The 23,685-nt window shown below is 43.8% G+C and overlaps 2 protein-coding genes across 3 annotated transcripts in view; both read left to right on the plus strand.

Annotated features, from left to right (window-relative positions):
- wdr45b (WD repeat domain 45B) overlaps positions 1–12,745 on the plus strand; it is a 14,368-nt gene extending 1,623 nt beyond the window's left edge. Inside the window, exons 2-10 of the mRNA XM_077232175.1 lie at positions 193–267; positions 3,650–3,751; positions 3,968–4,055; positions 4,969–5,063; positions 5,147–5,337; positions 9,351–9,436; positions 11,232–11,333; positions 11,463–11,584; positions 11,670–12,745. Of these exons, the coding sequence (XP_077088290.1) occupies positions 193–267; positions 3,650–3,751; positions 3,968–4,055; positions 4,969–5,063; positions 5,147–5,337; positions 9,351–9,436; positions 11,232–11,333; positions 11,463–11,584; positions 11,670–11,776 (968 nt within the window). The 3' untranslated portion in view covers positions 11,777–12,745. The remainder of the gene's footprint in view (positions 1–192; positions 268–3,649; positions 3,752–3,967; positions 4,056–4,968; positions 5,064–5,146; positions 5,338–9,350; positions 9,437–11,231; positions 11,334–11,462; positions 11,585–11,669) is intronic.
- Positions 12,746–13,490: 745 nt separating this feature from the next.
- foxk2a (forkhead box K2a) overlaps positions 13,491–23,685 on the plus strand; it is a 32,054-nt gene continuing 21,859 nt past the window's right edge. The window contains exons 1-6 of one of the 2 annotated variants that reach the window (XM_077232174.1): positions 13,491–14,026; positions 14,809–15,003; positions 20,163–20,304; positions 20,389–20,535; positions 22,224–22,417; positions 22,776–22,960. In XM_077232174.1, the coding sequence (XP_077088289.1) occupies positions 13,749–14,026; positions 14,809–15,003; positions 20,163–20,304; positions 20,389–20,535; positions 22,224–22,417; positions 22,776–22,960 (1,141 nt within the window). In that variant the 5' untranslated portion in view covers positions 13,491–13,748. The remainder of the gene's footprint in view (positions 14,027–14,808; positions 15,004–20,162; positions 20,305–20,388; positions 20,536–22,223; positions 22,418–22,775; positions 22,961–23,685) is intronic. The other variant, XR_013204739.1, reaches the window with a different exon arrangement.

Here is a 23,685-nt window from a genome sequence, read left to right on the forward strand (position 1 = left end):
CAAGGTTTAATCTAAGCCCTGTCTGTGAAACTAGACCTAAATATCCATCAATCTCTTAGTTGTACTTCACTCAGTAATCGCTTCCCAGGCAGATGAAAATAAATGGATTCTCATAAATAAAGTTGGTTCTGAAGACACACAGAGACATACAGGCTTGACTATCTGAGACTGAAATGTCTGTTTTCCCACCAGGATGTTTTGCGTGTGGAATGGAGAATGGATTCAGGGTTTATAACACAGACCCGCTGAAAGAAAAAGAGAAACAAGGTGAGTCTGCAGTTGTTGATTCTCGAGATACAGATGGAGAGATGTTGTGAAAACACTTCAGATCAGATGGCAATATGTGGAAGTTAGCAACTACTTTAGATTTTTGCTTATGTGATTTTTAAATCTTGCTTTATGTTAATGCATTATACATAAAGCCCAGGGAAAATATGCATTAGTGATTAGTTCATCATCGTCAGAAGAAGGCAATATGACTCAGGAGTAATTTCCAGTGTGAGTTTATGGGATCCAGTGTGAGTTTATGGGATCCAGTGTGAGTTTATGGAATCCAGTGTGAGTTTATGGGATCCAGTGTGAGTTTTATGGGAGTTTATGGAATCCAGTGTGAGTTTATGGGATCCAGTGTGAGTTTATGGGATCCAGTGTGAGTTTATGGGATCCAGTGTGAGTTTTATGGGAGTTTATGGGATCCAGTGTGAGTTTATGGGATCCAGTGTGAGTTTATGGGATCCAGTGTGAGTTTATGGAATCCAGTGTGAGTTTATGGAATCCAGTGTGAGTTTATGGGATCCAGTGTGAGTTTATGGAATCCAGTGTGAGTTTATGGAATCCAGTGTGAGTTTATGGGATCCAGTGTGAGTTTATGGAATCCAGTGTGAGTTTATGGAATCCAGTGTGAGTTTATGGGATCCAGTGTGAGTTTATGGGATCCAGTGTGAGTTTATGGGATCCAGTGTGAGTTTATGGAATCCAGTGTGAGTTTATGGAATCCAGTGTGAGTTTATGGGATCCAGTGTGAGTTTATGGGATCCAGTGTGGGTTTATGGGATCCAGTGTGAGTTTATGGGATCCAGTGTGAGTTTATGGAATCCAGTGTGAGTTTATGGAATCCAGTGTGAGTTTATGGAATCCAGTGTGAGTTTATGGAATCCAGTGTGAGTTTATGGAATCCAGTGTGAGTTTATGGAATCCAGTGTGAGTTTATGGGATCCAGTGTGAGTTTATGGGATCCAGTGTGAGTTTATGGGATCCAGTGTGAGTTTTATGGGAGTTTATGGGATCCAGTGTGAGTTTATGGGATCCAGTGTGAGTTTATGGGATCCAGTGTGAGTTTATGGAATCCAGTGTGAGTTTATGGAATCCAGTGTGAGTTTATGGGATCCAGTGTGAGTTTATGGAATCCAGTGTGAGTTTATGGAATCCAGTGTGAGTTTATGGGATCCAGTGTGAGTTTATGGAATCCAGTGTGAGTTTATGGAATCCAGTGTGAGTTTATGGGATCCAGTGTGAGTTTATGGGATCCAGTGTGAGTTTATGGGATCCAGTGTGAGTTTATGGAATCCAGTGTGAGTTTATGGAATCCAGTGTGAGTTTATGGGATTGTTCTAACCAATCACAGACAGGGGCGGGTGTTGCTCCGACTTCGCGTGCAGGCGCCGTGCACGAGCGCAAAACCTCACAACACCCGCCCCTGTCTGTGATTGGTTAGAACACTGTTTATTTTGATTTTGAGTGGTAGTTGTACCCATTTGTTTTTGTGTGCAGATCTCAGAGCCTAGACTGCCTACAGAGACGCGGTTTTTGGACGGCATGCTTATGGGGCGGGCAGCTAGCGGATCGTTAGGAAAGATTAGACATTTATTTTTGGGCCTGCAATCACTGATACAACCTTTAATGTGAAAACACAGCCATTATGCGTCAACAAAAGTGCCATAATGGTTTGATTGTTGATTTTCCAAACAGATTCTATGTATTTCAGACGCGTCACATCCATAACAGGGTTTTTGTCACATCCATAACGTTGGTTTTTCCTCATAATACACTTCATAAAAATATATATATTTTAAACGTTGATATTTTTATGTTCAGCTAAAACCCCTTCATCATGTGGATAGCAATATTTATACATTGGATTTCAAAGTTCACAGACTTTAAAGGAAATCGAACAGTATACCAAAAACTCTGTCATTTCCCGTCACATCCATAACGCATGCATATTTTCCTTTTTTGGAGGTGCTTAAATATATTTTAGAAAAACATATTTTGCCTATCAATTCCCCAGATTGGGTGCTCTGAGAATATGCATTTCCAATTTAAATATTGTAAGAAGTTTTTTTTTTCTGAGACATTTCACCTGTCATTATGAGTTCAAATGTCACATCCATAACGCTGGAATTACCCTGTGAGTTTATGGAATCCAGTTTATGAGATCCTGTGTTTATGGGATCCAGTGTGAGTTTATGGAATCCAGTGTGTTTATGGGTTTCAGTGTGAGTTTATGAGATCCAGTGTGAGTTTATGAAATCCAGTGTGTTTATGGGATCCAGTGTGAGTTTATGGGATCCAGTGTGAGTTTATGGGATCCAGTGTGAGTTTATGGGATCCAGTGTGAGTTTATGGGATCCAGTGTGAGTTTATGGGATCCAGTTTGAGTTTATGAGGTCCAGTGTGAGTTTATGGGATCCAGTGTGAGTTTTATGGGATCCAGTGTGAGTTTTATGGGATCCAGTTTGAGTTTATGAGGTCCAGTGTGAGTTTATGGGATCCAGTGTGAGTTTATGGGATCCAGTGTGAGTTTATGGGATCCAGTGTGAGTTTATGGGATCCAGTGTGAGTTTATGGGATCCAGTGTGAGTTTATGGGATCCAGTGTGAGTTTATGGGATCCAGTGTGAGTTTATGGAATCCAGTGTGAGTTTATGGAATCCAGTGTGAGTTTATGGGATCCAGTTTGAGTTTATGAGGTCCAGTGTGAGTTTATGGAATCCAGTGTAAGTTTATGAGATCCAGTGTGAGTTTGAGATCCAGTGTGAGTTTGAGATCCAGTGTGAGTTTATGGGATCCAGTGTGAGTTTATGGAATCCAGTGTGAGTTTATGGAATCCAGTGTGAGTTTGAGATCCAGTGTGAGTTTATGGAATCCAGTGTGAGTTTATGGAATCCAGTGTGAGTTTATGGAATCCAGTGTGAGTTTATGGAATCCAGTGTGAGTTTATGGAATCCAGTGTGAGTTTGAGATCCAGTGTGAGTTTGAGATCCAGTGTGAGTTTGAGATCCAGTGTGAGTTTGAGATCCAGTGTGAGTTTGAGATCCAGTGTGAGTTTATGGGATCCAGTGTGAGTTTATGGGATCCAGTGTGAGTGTGAGTTTATGGGATCCAGTGTGAGTTTATGGGATCCAGTGTGAGTTTATGGGATCCAGTGTGAGTTTATGGGATCCAGTGTGAGTGTGAGTTTATGGGATCCAGTGTGAGTTTATGGGATCCAGTGTGAGTTTATGGGATCCAGTGTGAGTTTATGAGATCCAGTGTGAGTTTATGGGATCCAGAGTGAGTGTGAGTTTATGGGATCCAGTGTGAGTGTGAGTTTATGGGATCCAGTGTGAGTTTATGGATCTGCTGTGGACTCAGTGCTTCTCTGTTCTCAGAGTTTCTGGAGGGAGGAGTCGGGCACGTGGAGATGCTTTTCCGATGCAATTATCTTGCGCTTGTTGGAGGCGGGAAAAAGCCAAAGTACCCTCCCAATAAAGGTATTTTTCTCTTTGAGATGGATGCTGGTCAAAGGCTTTATGGCATAATTTGCTAAAGTTGTGAACAAGGTAACACACATTTAGTGCATGTTCTACTGAATTAGTGGGTAATTTCAAAACATATTTGACATTTATGAATCTATTTAGCACAGTTAACACTTACCCTAACCCCAATCTGTAAAAACATATGTTTGCATGTTTCCTGGTTTGTGTTAGTGATGATTTGGGATGATCTGAAGAAAAAGACTGTGATCGAGATCGAGTTTTCCACAGAGGTCAAAGCTGTGAAGCTTCGCCGTGACAGGTATCTGAACTCAAGCTCAAGTTCTTCTAGTTGCATTTAATAGCCTATTCTTTGGTATAATATTTTTTTTGGATTTTAATGCTGAAAATATCTGACAGCTGATTTGAGTTTCAAACCTGTATGAGTTTCTTTGTTCTGTTGAACGCAAAATAAGTTAGTTTGAAGAATGTTGAGAATCAGACATCTGACTTTAGCCATTGACTTCCATACTAGGAAATAAAAGACTCTGGAAGTCTATGGCTAAAGTCAGATGTCTGATTACCAACATTCTTCTAAATTACTTATTTTGTGTTCCACTGAAGTAAGAAACTGATACAGGTTTGGAACAGCATGAGGGCAAGTGACAGAATTTTCTTTTTTGGGTGAACTGTCCCTTTAAGAAGATTCAACGGTCCATTAATATCCAATAACACAAGTGCAGTTTGGCTTCTGTAGCGTCATATTAAATATCAGCATTTGAACCATAATTTCAGGTTTTCCTAAACCTGACAAATGGACGGACAAATGTTGTAGAGTAAAACAGTCAAATGATCATGATTTTGATACCATTACAAAAACTCTTGACTGAAACAATACTTAATTTTATCACATAGTGTTAAAATAATTTTCATTTATGTAAATATTGCTTTTATAAAGTGAAGAAAAAGTGAAAAGTCAGTAATAAAATGAATAACAAAGGATCGCATTGCAATTAATAAATCAAAGAGTTTTTTTTTTTAGAGGCTTATTAAAGCGACTGAAGTAATTGTTGATGGTTATCCATCGCATCCATGAGCTCAACACACACTTCAAAATCACACACACAATAAAAAACTACATTAATTGTACTGGTACATTAGACCACACTGTTCCGTAGCCTGTGGAAAACATTAATAATCATCTCTAGCTGAGTCTGCTTTGTTTGGTGTTTCAGAATCGTGGTGGTCCTGGATTCCATGATTAAAGTCTTCACATTCACTCATAACCCTCATCAGTTGCATGTGTTTGAGACCTGCTATAACCCCAAAGGTACGTCAGCGCGTTCACAGAGTTTAGCAGCGATGCTAATCAAGCATAAGATCTGTGTGTTCTCACTCTGATCGTCTCTGCAGGTTTGTGTGTCTTGTGCCCAAACAGCAACAACTCACTGCTGGCGTTCCCGGCCACACACTCGGGACACGTGCAGATCGTGGATCTGGCCAACACCGAGAAGCCTCCGCTGGATATTCCCGCGCACGAGGGCGCGCTGTGCTGCGTAGCGCTAAACCTGCAGGGCACGCGCATCGCCACCGCGTCTGAGAAGGTGCGGTCACCATCAGATCCTGCACTGGGTTTATACTGGGGTCTCGTGTTCACACGCACACACTGACACACACACACGAGCTCGAGTGTGTTTCCCGTACAGCGCTGTCACTCGCGGCTTCGCTACTATAGTTCGATACATCGTAGAAGAAATCCACTAGCGAGTCACGACTGTTTCCCGAAAGCGTATCGTCGCAAATTAGTCGTTGGACCGCGCTGGTTAACGATGTCACACAGGTGTTGGAGTAATAACTACTGTTAATGAATCTGTTTGAGCTCTAATTAATGCTGGATGTTTTGCTATAAATGATGAACATGACATTTGAGGAATACATGCTCACTCTTCAGAAACTACACTTAAGACGTAAATGACATTTGTATGTATTCTAAATTAAAGACACATGTTGAACTGAAAGGAGAACTCCGGGCAATTTTTAAGTTAATCTTGATCGTTTTACCTTTGTGAGTAATGGCTATAGAAAAAAAACGAACCGGATTGGTGCTTGCAACACGGAGCTGTTCCCGCAAATGCCCAGAGATCCCACTCAGCTGAAATGGCAGTTATGGGGGCATGTACAGTCCCCTCCAAAAGTATTGGAACGGTAAGCCAAATACATTTGTTTTTGTTGTTCACTGAAGACATTTGGGTTTAAGATCAAAAGATGAGTTTTAGACAAGAGTTCAGAATTTCAGCTTTTATTTCCTGGTATTCACATCTAGATGTGTTAAACAACTCACGACATACCACCCTTTGTTTGAACCCACCCATTTTTCAAGTGAGCAAAAGTATTGGAACAAATAATCTTAAAGTAAACAACATTTAATATTTTTTGGCATAAACCTTGCTTGCAGTAACTGCCTCAAGCCTGCGACCCATCAACATCACCAAACTGTTGCATTCTTCATTTGTGATGCTGTTCCAGGCTTTTACCACAGCTTCTTTCAGTTCTTGTTTGTTTTGGGGTGTTTTCTCTTCAGTCTCCTGAAATGCATGCTCTATTGGGTTAAGGTCAGGTGATTGACTTGGCCAGTCTAAAACCTTCCACTTTTTCCCCCTGATGAAGTCCTTTGTTTTGTTGGCAGTGTGCTTTGGGTCATTGTCCGGCTGCATGATAAACTTCCTCCCGAGTGGCAGACAAAATGTTTCTGTACACTTCTGAATTCATTCTGCTGCTACCATCACCAGTTACATCATCAATAAATATTAATGAGCCTGTTCCAGAAGCAGCCATGACATTACCTCCACCATGCTTCACAGATGAGCTTGTATGCTTCGGATCAAGAGCAGTTCCTTTCTTTCTCCACACTTTGGCCTTTCCATCACTTTGGTAGAGATTCATCTTGGTCTCATCAGTCCATAAGATTGTGTTCCAGAACTTTTGCGGCTCATCTTTGTACTTCTTTGCAAATTTCAGTCTGGCCTTGAGATTCTTACTGCTGATGAGAGGTTTGCATCTTGTGGCCTCTATATTTCTGCTCTCTGAGTCTTCTTCGAACAGTGGATTGTGAAAGCTTCACCCCTGCACTGCGGAGGTCGTTGGTGATGTCATTTACTGATGTTTTGGGGGATTTCTTCACAGCTCTCACGATATTTCTATCATCAACTACTGTTGTTTTCCTTGGCCGACCTGTTCGACGTCTGTTACTCAGTACACCAGTAGTTTCTTTCTTTTTCAGGACATTCCAAATTGTTGTGCTTGCTATGCCCAATGTTTGTCCAATGGCCGGAAAAAAGTAAACCGTGTGCAGGTGGGAGGAGCGTAGTGTGTGAAGAGTGGTGATCGGAGTTGCTCACAAGTGAAGAAGAAATGGTTCGCGTTTGTGCCGTTCCGAATTATGGCAACAGAATGCGAAAATACAAGAGCTTAAATTTTCATTGTCTTCCTTTCCATGACCTCGAGATTCTGCAGTTGTGGCTAGTTGTACTTCAACTTGATGCGCAAACTCCCATACAAGTACTACGCGCTAAAGATTACCGCATTTGCAGCGAACACTTTGACAAGGACAGAACACAGACACAACACAGACACAACACAGACACAACACGGACACAACACGGACACAACACGGACACAACACGGACACAACACGGACACAACACAGACACAACACGGACACAACACGGACACAACACGGACACAACACGGACACAACACGGACACAACACGGACACAACACGGACACAACACGGACACAACACGGACACAACACAGACACAACACGGACACAACACGGACACAACACGGACACAACACGGACACAACGCGGACACAACGCGGACACAACACGGACACAACACAGACACAACACGGACACAACACGGACACAAACAACACGGACACAACACGGACACAACACGGACACAACACAGACACAACACGGACACAACACAGACACAACACAGACACAACACGGACACAACACGGACACAACACGGACACAACACGGACACAACACGGACACAACACGGACACAACACGGACACAACACGGACACAACACGGACACAACACGGACACAACACGGACACAACACGGACACAACACGGACACAACACGGACACAACACGGACACAACACGGACACAACACGGACACAACACGGACACAACACGGACACAACACGGACACAACACGGACACAACGCGGACACAACGCGGACACAACGCGGACACAACGCGGACACAACGCGGACACAACGCGGACACAACGCGGACACAACGCGGACACAACGCGGACACAACGCGGACACAACACGGACACAAACAACACGGACACAACACGGACACAACACGGACACAAACAACACGGACACAACACAGACACAACACGGACACAACACAGACACAACACAGACACAACACGGACACAACACGGACACAACACGGACACAACACGGACACAACACGGACACAACACGGACACAACACGGACACAACACGGACACAACACGGACACAACACGGACACAACACGGACACAACACGGACACAACACGGACACAACACAGACACAACACGGACACAACACAGACACAACACGGACACAACACGGACACAACACGGACACAACACGGACACAACACGGACACAACACGGACACAACACGGACACAACACGGACACAACACGGACACAACACAGCGGGGCCGGTTGAAGAAAAAAGCGATTCCGTGGATGAAGACGGGTGCAACCACTGTGGAGGTAATGTAAACTTTATTTATCCTTCCATTTGGGCACACACAGCTTGAGGAGAGATGTGCAGTAATATGTTTTTGTAGTCTTATTTGCAAAACTTTAATTATTTCACTAGCTTCTATGTCTTCAATTATATTTGTGTATATATAATATACTCCCACCTGCACACTGCTATTTACCTTTTTCCGGCTACAACGGAGTTCCCACGGGACTTCAGCGCGAGACTACAGCTAGCCGTGTAGAACACCATTTAGGTGAATTTAAACAATGGCTAAGTTTCTAAACGCATCTTGTTCACATGTAAGGGCCCGTTTCATGTTGGACAGACATTTTAATTGCATTTTGTGTCTGTTAAGAGGCACAAAGACACTCTTTATGTACATGCCCCCATAACTGCCGTTTCAGCTGAGTGGGATCTCTGGGCATTTGCAGGAACAGCTCCGTGTTGCAAGCACCAATCCGGTTCATTTTTTTTTCTATAGACATTACTCACAAAGGGTTAACGATCGAGATTAACTTAAAAATTGCCCTGAGTTCTCCTTGAATGCCAGCTTGCTTATTTTGCTCAAGATCAGGATTTATTGAGTGCACATGTCATGAACACTAGAAACTCTTCTTCTAAACACAGATCGAGATCTGTCGCTCACACACACAACTCTGCGATGCTGATCGCGAATGTTCGTTGGAACGATGGTTTCGGGAGAAACACCCCTGATTGGTCATGTGACTAGATGGATCTCTAACTCTGCCTGTGAGTAAGCGTTTAGCTAATGTGTGTGTGTGTGTGTGTGTGTGTGTGTGTGTGTGTGTGTGTGTTCTCAGGGAACCTTGATCAGGATATTCGACACCTCGGCTGGGCAACTGATCCAGGAGCTGAGGAGAGGATCACAGACCGCCAACATATACTGGTATCACACACACTGCTCTCCTGACACACAGTGTTGGGACGGGACCTTCTCCATTCGTAATATCATCCGTAATGATCCCTGAGATCTGGTGACATCATCCGTAATGATCCCTGAGATCTGGTGACATCATCAGTAATGATCCCTGAGATCTGGTGACATCATCCGTAATGATCCCTGAGATCTGGTGACATCATCAGTAATGATCCCTGAGATCTGGTGACATCATCAGTAATGATCCCTGAGATCTGGTGACATCATCCGTAATGATCCCTGAGATCTGGTGACATCATCCGTAATGATCCCTGAGATCTGGTGACATCATCAGTAATGATCCCTGAGATCTGGAGATGATGGCCCTTCAGCTCATGCTAAACTAGTGCCGTCCGAATACAGCTTTCCTGTACGGGGACTGAGGCCCGTCCACACTACTGCGTTTTAGTTCAGAAACGGAGAATCAAAACAAATACGATCTCCGTCCACACCAGCGTTCTAGCTGCGTATTAGAACTGATCTCCGTCCACATTAAAACGACTGAAAACGCGGATCACGTGACCATTCTCCTACACTGGGCGTGCGCGTGCCGGAGTAAACAGGAAACAGATCGACTATTCCTCAGATTTGGCGAAGAAGAAAGTAGCTAAATTACCTCTGCAAAGACTAGCAATATCGAAGGCCAGAGATTTATTTTCATGTACGCTCGATACCGCCGCTGCCGCCGCTGCACACGGGAATGGTCACAGATCGCGTGAATAATAGCTTTCCTCCGGCGCATGTAGGCAGTTATAGCATTGTAAAACAGAATTTACTTGCACAACAGCTGCTAGCAAAGACATGAAAGTCAGTAACGCTTGTAATTCGTTATCCATGTTGCAGTCACTAACGTAACTGGTAGTCCAGGCTGTTGTCGTATGTTTTCTAACGGGGACGGGTCATGTGATGGGTGGCTGACGAATCAGGGAAGGATACGCCATGACTGATGACACCCAATCAGAGAGCCGAGCGTGAGCCTCTGCGTCATCGTTTCTAAAGTCCTGCGTTTCGACCCGTCTTCAGGAAAACGCCCTCCGGAGATTCAAAACGCAGAACGGGGTCGGCAGCGCTGCGAAACTTCTCCGTTTTAGGTCTTCGTTTTTGCCGTTGTAGTCTGGACGGGCGGAGCTAACGTAACAAAAGCTCTCCGTTTCTAAACTACAACATAGTAGTGTGGATGGGGCCTGAGTGTGTGTGTGTGTGTGTGTGTGTGTGTGTGTGTGTTTATAGCTGAGTGTGTGTGTGTTTACATCTGAGTGTGTGTGTGTTTATAGCTGAGTGTGTGTGTGTTTATAGCTGAGTGTGTGTGTGTGTTTATAGCTGAGTGTGTGTGTGTGTGTTTATAGCTGAGTGTGTGTGTGTTTATAGCTGAGTGTGTGTGTGTTTATAGCTGAGTGTGTGTGTGTGTTTATAACGGTGTCTGTGTGTGTGTTTATAACTGAGAGTGTGTGTGTATGTGTGTGTTTATAACTGAGTGTGTGTGTGTGTGTGTTTATAACTGAGTTTGTGTGTGTGTGTGTGTGTGTGTGTTTGTGTGTGTGTTTATAACTGAGAGTGTGTGTGTGTGTTTATAACTGAGTGTGTGTGTGTGTTTATAACTGAGTTTGTGTGTGTGTGTGTTTATAACTGAGTTTGTGTGTGTGTGTGTGTGTTTGTGTTTATAACTGAGTGTGTGTGTGTGTTTATAACTGAGAGTGTGCGTGTGTGTGTTTATAACTGAGTGTGTGAGTGTGTGTGTTTATAACTGAGTGTGTGTGTGTTTCAGCATCAATTTCAACCAGGACGCGTCTCTGATCTGCGTTTCCAGTGATCACGGCACAATCCACATATTTGCAGCGGAGGATCCCAAGAGGAACAAGCAGTCCAGGTGTGTGTGTGTGTTGAGGCTCCACAGTTTCCGGCTCGTTGTTGTTGTTGTTGTTGTCGAGTGTGTATGCTAGTATGGTCAGGCAGTGCTTGGTGTTGCTCACGGCTCCTCACACACTCTCCTGCACAGCTTGGCGTCGGCCAGTTTTCTGCCCAAGTATTTCAGCTCCAAATGGAGTTTCTCCAAGTTCCAGGTGCCGTCCGGGTCTCCCTGCGTCTGTGCCTTCGGGACCGAACCCAACGCTGTGATCGGTATGAGCACACTTCTCACATCAGCTCTTATTATTAACAACAGCCTCATAACGTTCCCACTGACTCCCATTCCCAACTCTTCCAGCTATTTGCTCGGACGGGAGCTACTACAAGTTTCTGTTTAACCAGAAGGGCGAGTGTTCGAGGGACGTGTACGCGCAGTTCCTGGAGATGACCGACGAGAAGATCTGAACACACACACACACACACACACTACTTAACTTTACCGTATTCTGGCGTCTCAGTTTCCCGGATGTGGAAGGACTCCGGTGGGATTCGGAGACGAGCAGGAGAGAACGCAACACTCTACACACTCTCCTGACTCGAAGACTGTAACACACACACTCTCCTGACTCGAAGACTGTAACACACACACTCTCCTGACTCCGACTGTAAACTGAGAGTGTGTGACGAGGGAAACCTCGGAAAGGACAAGCTTTTTTAAGCGGTCTTCCGTGGGATTTTAAGCGTCCTCGGCTGGAGAGAGGATCCGGCCACTGACTGATCTAATGCAGGAGCGCCTCTGTCAGTCACATCCGCATCATTCACACTATGTATTGCAAACTCTGTTAAATATTGTTTTTCTTGCTGTAAGAACACCAGATAAAAAATCACATAACTACATATTATATCGACTAGTATAACAAAACAGACATTTTTGGGTGTAAATGTGTGCTCCTCATTTCATGTAATGGAATATTTTTCTTTCGCAAGGCTTTAAGGAAATCTGATTAATATTCTATCAGTGTAAAGGTTGAGCTTCAGTAATCATCACACGAGAAACATGACAGATTTACTCCACATTTACACTCCTAATGGTTTCAAATAAAATGATCAGCTTCTTCGCAAACTATCCCAGAATAACTACATTGCTACTTTAAAAAGGTTAAATGTTTGGAGATTGTAAACTCTTGCAGTAATTCTCTTAAAGACGAACGCACTGAACCAGAAGTGCCAGTCTCATCTCCTGAAGAACAGTGTTTTTAGGTTTGTTAGTCTTCATTTTTAAAACTGTTCTTGGAAATGTATCTGTAAGCTATTTTGTTACTCATTTGATGCTTTTGTCACTGATAACGTGCAAGTGATACGCATAATTTCATGAAGATGATGTAAGATGATGCGCACAGAATCATATGACAAATTAAAGACGATTGTAAACAATTAGGAATGGCACATCCTTCATACCACTGCTGACCTGCAACTCTAGCAGCGTTAGGGTCAGATTAGGGTCAAGGGTCAGATTAGGGTCAAGGGTTAGGTTTAGGGTCAAGGTCAGGGTCAGGGTTTGCAGTAGCCAGTGTTCGGGAATAACTATTCTCCTGGTGGACAGATGGGTGTGAGTTTGATTTCAGGATACTAATGATCTTCTCTATTATCGTTTTGAGGAACCTGACAAAATTAACGATGCATATTTTGCTTCCATGATAATTTGTTTATTTCTAGTCAAGTCAGCTTTATTTATAGCCTACAGCACTTTTTAAAATACAGATTGTTTCGAAGCAACTTTACAGGGACAACAGGAAAATAATGCACCATTACTGCAGTCTATGAAGCAGCAGCACACCAGCCTTTAACCCAGAGCAGACTAACAAGGTGTTTTGAATAGTTTCCAACTTGGATTGCGAAAACATATTTACCACACATTTATTGCCGTGACCACCAAAGTCATGTGGAGATGAGTGGATTATTATATCTCTTTAGTAAAACCATCATTGCAGTGTAAAGCGTCTGAAGTCCGCAGCAGGCGAACTCAGTGACCTCTCTCACACACACACACACACACGCGCGCGCGCGCACGCACTACATGCGTGTCAGCCGCTCACAGTGCAACCAACCGCCGACGCCACACGCGCTCGCGTCTCGCTGCTGATTGGCGGATTGCAGTTTTCTCCTCGAGATCTGGAGAGCGATTGGTCGCGGCGGCTGTCAGTCACGCTAGCCCCGCCTCCTCGGTTTGTTTGGTAGGGTTGCTGGTTTTCTCGTTCTCTTGTCGCGGCGGTGGGTTGGAGCCGCTGTCCCCGGGCTGCCGCGTTCCTGCTTATTTATTTCTCATCCTTTCATTCGATCCCCCCACTAAATTCTGCAACCGGGCCTCCCGACCGACACACGGCCGCCCGCTCCTTCATTCTACATTGTCCAGTCCCGGTCCAGAGAGCGAGTAAAGATGGCGGGCTCGGTTGTCGCCCGGCTCGAGGGCCGAGAGTTCGAGTATCTGATGAAGAAGCGCTCGGTTACCGTGGGCCGGAACTCGTCCCAGGGCTCCGTGGACGTCAGCATGGGCCACTCGAGCTTCATCTCTCGCAGGCACCTGGAGGTGTTCTCCGCCGGGGAGGACGGCTCGGGGAACGGGGACTTCTACCTGCGGTGCCTCGGCAAGAACGGCGTGTTCGTGGACGGCGTGTTCCAGAGGCGAGGCGCGCCCCCGCTGCAGCTGCCCCGCATGTAAACGCGTTTGTTGTGTTTCAGCACGTGTTGATTATGACAAGCTCGCTCCCCCAGTCTGTTCACACTAAACACTACAGCTTTCTCCTGCGTGCATCTCCAGCATCTTCTTTTACAGCATAACAGAATATAGTGCCAGGAGATCCACTGTCAGTGTGTTTCGGGCTTCATTCAGTCCCGATGACCTTTTAGTTGACCCACATCTGACGCACACTGGACCCATTCATAAAATGACAATAGAAACAGGCAGAATTAATAGCCTGGTTAATGTAATGCATATTTTAATGCATGATTATGAGAATATTTCGTCTATATTTAATGTGATCACACTTTATTAACGACATATTTTGACCTTGCCTTTAATGGCATGCATGGAGGTAGGACCACAATTTGCTTACATTTATTATTATTCCATCTTTATTTAGACGATGTGGTTTGCCTTTTTTATTGGTGCAGAGGGTCTGTATTAAATCAGCTGTACCTCAGATCATAAAGATAGAGCTATTAATGCCACTGAGTTTATGGTTAGCGGAAGCATTTAACATCACACAAAGGTCATTGAAGGGTTAGCCAAGATTCATATATATATATCGCTGATGAAATACGAGTCATGTAATCCGGCCAATCTGGTGTCCATATATAAACCGGATCTACCGTTGCTGACTGGTTTGTTTATCAACATCTATGCGTTTTATTTTCATGGATATTTACTTTCAAAATGCCACTTGATAAACTTGTGTAATAGGTTGAAATTACTAACTCTCTTGTTTGCTGTTTTGCAGGTGCACTTTCCGATTTCCCAGCACAAATATCAAAATTACGTTCACGGCCCTGTCCAGCGACAGGAGGGAGCGCAGGAACGCCCCGGAGTCTCCCGTCAAAGCGGTCCAGCCCCAGATCTCCCCGCTGACCATCAACATTCCCGACAACATCGCACACCTGATGAGTCCACTCCCGTCTCCCACCGGAACCATCAGGTCAGAACCGTAACCCTTAACCGTAACCCTTAACCGTAACCCTTAACCGTAACCCTTAACCGTAACCCTTAACCGTAACCCTTAACCGTAACCCTTAACCGTAACCCTTAACCGTAACTTTTAACTGTAACCGTAACCCTTAAGCGTAACCCTTAACCGTAACTCTTAACTGTAACCGTAACCCTTAACCGTAACCCTTAACCGTAACCCTTAAGCGTAACCCTTAAGCGTAACCCTTAACTGTAACCGTAACCGTAACCTTTAAGCGTAACTCTTAACCGTAACCCTTAACTGTAACCGTAACCGTAACCCTAACAAACATCATCTCCATTGTTTCGGCCAATATTTAAAATCACGATTATTCAACACGATTATTAAAGGGCAATACATGAATATCAGATGATGTCACCAACGTCTCCTCACTGACGAAAAAGAGCGGATGACGTAAGAGGTCATGTGACTGATATTCATGTATATGATCAAAGTTAAATTTTACTAGAGATCAGTATATTGATACTGCAGCAAAAATTAATAGTAGGTTAGCTAATGTGATTAAAAGCCCTCAAAACAGTTACAGAAGACATTCGGCAATACATAAAAACAAAGAAACTAATTACAAACAAAACCGGCAAAATATACAACAGAACAAAAATACAAATGACATAAACAGTGTTTTAGGTTTTTCAGGAAGATGTGCTAACAGTGGAATTCAGAAACATAAAAGCCTACAACAGAAACTGAGTAATCAAATGTAAAATACATCTGCGTAGTCTTCTCTGTATACATTAAATATATATATATATTTATTAGTGCTGTCGGTTAAACGCGCTATTAACAGCGTTGACGTAAACCCATTTTAACGGTGTCAATTTTTTTTTTCCGTGAGATTAACGTTCTTAATCTTAACGCCGAAATGAATGCCAATAAGATTCTGAATGGAAAGTTTTAAAAAGTTACCAAATTTTAAAAAGTTTTAAAAAGTTACCAAATGGTTCCATTGACAAGATGAAAGTGATCTGTATGTTTTGTAGTTGTGAACTGAGCTATCATCATCGCCGCATGTCCAGTCTGAAATACCACTTGATGTCCAAGCACACATGCAAATTGGCTTTGACGAGGATTTCAATTAAAACATATGCATATATTTATTTGCAGCTTTTTTAGGTTTCATTCAAATAATTACTGAACACTATTATTTATTACACACATAATTGTTTATTGACTTATTTATAAATTTATAATTTAAATGGAGTACTTCAGATAGAAGCACATGGATACCACAACAAGAACAAACTTACTGCCGATCCACTTTTCCATGTTGATAAGAGCATTAAAATGAGAAAAAAATAATGGTACAAAAATAAATCAAGGGACATTTATAATAGATAAAAATGTGCGATTAATTGCGAGTTAACTATGACATTAATGCAATTAATCACGATTATATATTTTAATCGTTTAACAGCACTAATATATATATATATATATAAAATCCTTATTAAAGGTCCCCTGACATGGGGTTATTTTATTATTTTATAATGTTTTCTGGGTTGCCCTTATAATTTTAGTATGTTTTTTAGATCAAAAATAGTCATAATTTAGAAATAAAAGGCATTTTTCCTAGCCTGATTTTAGCCTCTGATTTGAACACTGTTTGAAGGGGCGTGTCTGCTGTGGGATTCAGTGTAAACGCGCCCACTGCTGTGATTGGCTGACATGCATGCATATGAAATAGCTACGTATTACATGTGAAATTCTCTCGAATACCTTTACTACTGCTATTATACGTTTTTACTAATACAGCTATCGAGATTAACGAATCGTGAGAAGTTTTTAAAATATTTAGATCTATTCCCATCACATAAAATGTTGCTGTGATGAGCATTGAGCAAGCAGATGACAGTCTGTAGATCGCGAGACTGAAGATCTTATCATTGCAACGCAGTTTCTGCACTCTCTCTAATGCTTTCACCAATGCAAACACGATGATGTACACACAGTAAGAGCTTCGTTGTGCAGTCACGTTCATCATTGATTTCATAACGAGTTGTCCAGATAAACTCGCGCTGTGTGAAAAATTGTTCTTTGATCGATTTCTGTAAATAATTTGTTCACAATTTAAATAAGATTATTTTTATCCTACTAAAAGAAACGATGTGAAGGTGATATTTTAGTCACTGGCTTGACTTACTGATGGATTAACAGTATTGAACGATTTTGAGAGAAAGATTACCTTTCTGAACTTGAACTTGAATTGTCGCTTGGTAGCTCGATCGATTTATTTTCAGACGTTCATCGAGGCCAGCCCTGTATTGGCCCAAGTTGAGGAAACAGTCGTCGGTGAAATGTTTGGACCATCCAAAACTTTGGGAAGTTGTATCGGCGCATTTCCAGAGAAAATAAAATGAACCCATTGTTTCTTCAGAGGCTCGGATGAAGGGAACTAAAAAATACTTTTGTGTTCATTTGTACATCCGAACACTGATCAACTGCCATGCTTCGCTCGTTTTGCAAGCCATTATATCTCTCTATTCAACTTGTGTGCTTCGATCGGTCACACGCCATGATCTCTCGAGGATAAACTAAGATCACGCGCGCGCGTTCGTACTTCCTAGCTCGTTTTCTCATGGGCGGGTCAAATTCTCTGGGCGGGCAAAGCAGAAAGGGGGGAGGTAACCTTTGACGTCATATAGGGGAGATTCAAGATCAGCCCGTCTGAGATCTCATTTTCTCACAGGCAGAGAAAGATAGCCAAAACTCAGTTTACACCGACTGAAATTTCTAGACACGAGGCGACCAAATACAGGCTAGGGGAACTAATATTAATGTTAAAAAAACTCAGAAAGTGAAAATTTCAGGTCAGGGGACCTTTAAAGCTACAAAAGGTCTTCATTCAAGAGCAGTGAGTTGTTTTATATTTGTCTTTTGTTGTTTGATTAGCATTAATGTAACTGAGTAATGCAGTAATATTAGGCTGCTGTCACTTTAAGAGCTGCACTGATCCGATACTGTTACACGCTCATCCGGTTCTCTCTCCACTGTTTACACTGAAGACATCACGACTTGAGGATACTCTCTAAAATGGCGTTTCGACAGTTTCGTGTGGGGGCTGTTTTGGCGTTACATTACTCTTGTATTACTTTTGAGTTACTTTCACCAAAATAAATACAGAAGTAGAACTTACACTCCCTAAACACTCCCTAACCACGCTCTAACCACGCTCTAACCGCGCTCTAAACGCGCTCTAAACGCGCTCTAAACGCGCTCTAAACGCGCTCTAAACGCGCTCTAAACGCGCTCTAAATGCGCTCTAAACGCGCTCAAACACGCTTTAAACACGCTTTAAACGCGCTCTAAACACGCTTTAAACGCGCTCTAAACACGCTCTAAACGCCCTGAACGCACTCTAAACGCCCTGAACGCACTCTAAACGCACTCTAAACGCCCTGAACGCGCTCTAAACGCACTCTAAACGCACTGTAAACGCCCTCTAAACGCACTCTAAACGCCCTGAACGCGCTCTAAACGCACTCTAAACGCGCTCTAAACGCCCTCTAAACGCCCTCTAAACGCCCTCTAAACGCTCTTAACGCGCTCTAAACGCGCTCAAACACGCTTTAAACACGCTTTAAACGCGCTCTAAACGCGCTCTAAACACGCTCTAAACGCCCTGAACGCCCTCTAAACGCCCTGAACGCCCTCTAAACGCCCTCTAAACACGCTCTAAACGCCCTGAACGCACTCTAAACGCACTCTAAACGCCCTGAACGCCCTCTAAACGCCCTCTAAACGCGCTCTAAATGCGCTCTAAACGCCCTGAACGCACTCTAAACGCACTCTAAACGCCCTGAACGCGCTCTAAACGCACTCTAAACGCACTCTAAACGCACTCTAAACGCACTCTAAACGCACTGTAAACGCGCTCTAAACACGCTCTAAACGCCCTGAACGCACTCTAAACGCCCTGAACGCACTCTAAACGCACTCTAAACGCACTCTAAACGCACTGTAAACGCCCTGAACGCGCTCTAAACGCACTCTAAACACGCTCTAAACGCACTCTAAACGCACTCTAAACGCACTCTAAACGCACTCTAAACGCACTCTAAACGCCCTGAACGCGCTCTAAACGCACTCTAAACGCACTCTAAACGCACTCTAAACGCCCTGAACGCGCTCTAAACGCGCTCTAAACGCGCTCTAAACGCGCTCTAAACGCACTGTAAACGCACTGTAAACGCGCTCTAAACGCCCTCTAAACGCCCTCTAAACGCACTGTAAACGCGCTCTAAACGCTCTCTTAACACGCTCTAAACGCACTCTAAACGCGCTCTAAACGCGCTTTAAACGCGCTCTAAACACGCTCTAAACGCGCTCTAAACGCGCTCTAAACACGCTTTAAACACGCTCTAAACGCCCTGAACGCACTCTAAACGCACTCTGAACGCACTCTAAACGCCCTGAACGCGCTCTAAACGCGCTCTAAACGCGCTCTAAACGCGCTCTAAACGCCCTCTAAACGCCCTCTAAACGCCCTCTAAACGCCCTCTAAACGCCCTCTAAACGCGTTTAGAGGGCGTCTAAACGCGCTATAAACGCCCTCTAAACGCGCTCTAAACGCGCTCTAAACACGCTTTAAACACGCTCTAAACGCCTTCACTGTCACACAACACAGCTACACCAGCAAGAGTGTACAAATATATCAGAAGCTGTCATTTAGTCTATTTACAAACTTGGGACAAACTTACTTGCAATTTTCATTCGTTAATGTGTCGCGGTCTTGCTGTTTTTTTTTTTTTTGAACAATTAAATTTTGTGCTAGAAGTGTGTTACGCAAGCGACAGTACCGAGTAAAATATTACTGAAAATTGATCAGTAATGCCTTGCACTACTGCGTCACAGCAAAAAGTAATATGTTACTGTAATGCATTACTTTTGTAACTCGTTACTCTCAACACTGTTCATTCCACAACTCTCACTTCTTTGGCTGATTTGGAGGTAAAGTTTGTCTTGCGGAGGAACGAAAGCACACTGCGGCACAATAATGTTTTACCTCCAAATCGAAAATCAGTCACGATCAATTGCACAGCCCCACGTATCATCATTAGGATATTTTTAAAGCACAGATTTACTGAATTATGCATGTCATGTTTCCTCAGCGCTGCTAACTCGTGTCCGTCGAGTCCGCGAGGAGCGGGTCTCTCCAGCTATAAGATTAGCCGCGGCCTCACAGCGGAGCTCATCAATGAAAACTCCCAATCCGAGAACGACAAGGAAGCTTCCGGAGGAGACAGTCCGAAAGTAATAACGCATGTTATCTCTCCCTCCAGTGATGACGTCTCGTTCATCAGTGCGCCTGTAACGTGTTGTTCTTGTGTTTAACAGGACGACTCCAAGCCTCCGTACTCGTACGCTCAGCTCATCGTCCAGGCCATCACGATGGCGGCAGACAAGCAGCTCACACTGAACGGGATATATACACACATCACAAAGAACTATCCGTATTACAGGACCGCAGACAAGGGCTGGCAGGTGAGTGTCCATCGGCTCTTCCGTGTGTTCAGCGTCTGAAGCCGCCTTTCCACTGCACACGACAGCCGTCGGACCGGAAGCCATTCATTTCCAATGGACAGAAGTACGGGAACCGCGGAGTTCCGATCATATGCGTATGCGGAAATTTTGGATCGGATTTGAGCTTCGGATGTTGAAATATCGGACCTTCTGCGGCTAGAGCGTATGCGGCCGGATGTGATGTATTCTAATCAAAACCAGGAGCGCTAAGCTAGAATTACCAATATTTTAACACTTTAACGCCTTTCTGTAAACGCTATTTCTGTAAAATGTCTGTTATTAATAATTATGTCAGAAATAATTATTTCATAATTATTAAATCAATATTTATATTGATTAGCTCTATAAAATCTACTATGTTTTTATTTTGGATGTATTGAGGGTCATTTGTTTTGTGAGGATAAAATCATGAGTCGGGTCGCGTGCTCAGCGCCTGAGTCGAACTTTCCTAGCTTTTCAAATTTGTACAAATATTTAAAGGGCTCATATATGATCAATCTCATGGTTTTTGATCTTGTGATATAATAGACAGATGGGTTCACATGTCACATGACCTTCCACATTTACAAGTTAACAAAGATAGAGCTGTTATTCCTTAAAGGGTTAGTTCACCCAAAAATGAAAATTAAGTCATTAATTACTCACCCCCATGCTGTACCAACCCCGTAAGACCTTCGTTCATCTTCGGAACACAAATGAAGATATTTTTGATTAAATCTGAGAGGTGGATCACTGCTACATAGGCTGCCAGAGGGAATGAAACTTGACGGACCAGAAAGTCATTAAAGAACATGTTTAAATATTCCATGTGCCTACAGTGGCTCAACTATAAGTTTATCAAGCGACGAGAATACTTTTTTCCCGAAAAAAAAAACATAATAACGACTTTATTCGACTATTCCTTTTCATTCCTTGTGGGCCTGAGACGAGAGTTCAAGAGATTTCCACGACGCATGCGCGAGAACTGAGAAGAGAACGTTCTTCTTCTAATACTTCTTGTTCAGTTCTCGCGCATGCGTCGTGGAAATCTCTTGAACTCTCGTCTCAGGCCCACAAGGAAGAAAAGGAATAGTCGAATAAAGTCGTTATTATGTTTTTTTTTTCGGGAAAAAAGTAGTCTCGTCGCTTGATAAACTTATAGTTGAGCCACTGTAGGCACATGGAATATTTAAACATGTTCTTTAATGACTTTCTGGTCCGTCAAGTTTCATTCCCTCTGGCAGCCTATGTAGCAGTGATCCACCTCTCAGATTTAATCAAAAATATCTTCATTTGTGTTCCGAAGATGAACGAAGGTCTTACGGGGTTGGTACAGCATGGGGGTGAGTAATTAATGACTTAATTTTCATTTTTGGGTGAACTAACCCTTTAATGCCCACAGAACTGAGAAATGCTGAAAACTACTGCTCTTCCTGAGTGTTTATAGCTGCAGATCCTTCTTTGATGATTCCTGCTGGTTTTACAGTACACAGTTTGAGTGAATGTGCAGAGAAAAGGGTGGAGAGTGAAAAACAGACAAAGGAATAAACCTGAAGCACAGGAGGGAAACGAGCGTCAGGGATCTAGTTCATTGGCTTCATCATTACTGTCTCAAATCAGATTCAGGATCTTTTGACCCTTAACCTTTCTGTCTCATGTTTCTCTTCCAGAATTCGATTCGTCATAATCTATCCTTAAACCGCTATTTCATCAAAGTGCCCCGATCCCAGGAGGAGCCGGGAAAAGGCTCATTCTGGAGGATAGATCCCTCATCCGAGGGGAAGCTCGTCGAACAGGCGTTTCGTAAGCGCCGGCCTCGTGGCGTCCCCTGCTTCCGGACTCCCCTCGGCCCGCTGTCATCCAGGTGATCCGAGTTTACTCTAACCCTATCGACAGTGTTTATTACTGTAACCCTATCGGGAGAGCGAGTTTATTACTGCAACTCTCGGGTGGATCATGTGTTCGCCGGTGCCTGTGGAACGGCTGACCAGTGTCTGTTACTGAACCAGCAGGACATTATCTTAAATGAGGGTTAAAAGCGCATCTATTCTCTTTAATCCTCCTGATGTTCATATCATGCATGACTTTGTTAATCTTTTGCCTGTGATTTTTATTGTATTTGTAACTTATTTAAATCATTGTTCAGAACATTGGTCAACCGACTCTGTTTTCAACTGCTTTATAAATAAACTAAGCTTAGTTTTCCTCTCTTTCCCTCTCAGGAGCGCTCCGGCGTCTCCGAACCACACCGGGGCGCTGTCGGCCCACTCCAGCGGCGTTCAGACTCCAGACAGCTTATCTAGGGAAGGCTCGCCTGTTCCCATGGACCCCGATCCCACTCCGGCTCCGGCCATCCAGCCTAAACTAGCTGTCATTCAGGAGGCCTGTTTCACACAGAACACTGCAGGTAACGGCAGGGATAGAGCTGCGCCGCTGCTGACTCTAGAGCCGGAGTGCAAGAGTGAGTGTGTGTGTGTTTCAGGCCAACAGGTCGGACTCCACTGATTAAGACTCCGGACTGGACTCGGACTCAGTGATAAACACTCCGGACTGGTCTCGGACTCAGTGATAATCACTCCAGACTGGTCTCTGACTCAGTGATAATCACTCCAGACTGGACTCGGACTCAGTGATAAACACTCCGGACTGGTCTCGGACTCAGTGATAATCACTCCAGACTGGACTCGGACTCAGTGATAAACACTCCAGACTGGTCTCTGACTCAGTGATAATCACTCCAGACTGGACTCGGACTCAGTGATAAACACTCCGGACTGGACTCGGACTCAGTGATAAGCACTCCAGACTGGACTCGGACTCAGTGATAAACACTACGGACTGGACTCGGACTCAGTGATAAGCACTCCAGACTGGACTCGGACTCAGTGATAAACACTACGGACTGGACTCGGACTCAGTGATAAGCACTCCAGACTGGACTCGGACTCAGTGATAAACACTCCGGACTGGACTCGGACTCAGTGATAAGCACTCCAGACTGGACTCGGACTCAGTGATAAACACTACGGACTGGACTCGGACTCAGTGATAAACACTCCGGACTGGACTCGGACTCAGTGATAAACACTCCTGACTGGACTCGGACTCAGTGATAAGCACTCCAGACTGGAC

The sequence above is a fragment of the Siphateles boraxobius genome, unplaced genomic scaffold (assembly GCF_051911475.1).
Source record: "Siphateles boraxobius isolate OS27281-9 unplaced genomic scaffold, OSU_SipBor_1 166, whole genome shotgun sequence".
Classification (NCBI taxonomy): Eukaryota; Metazoa; Chordata; class Actinopteri; order Cypriniformes; family Leuciscidae; genus Siphateles; species Siphateles boraxobius.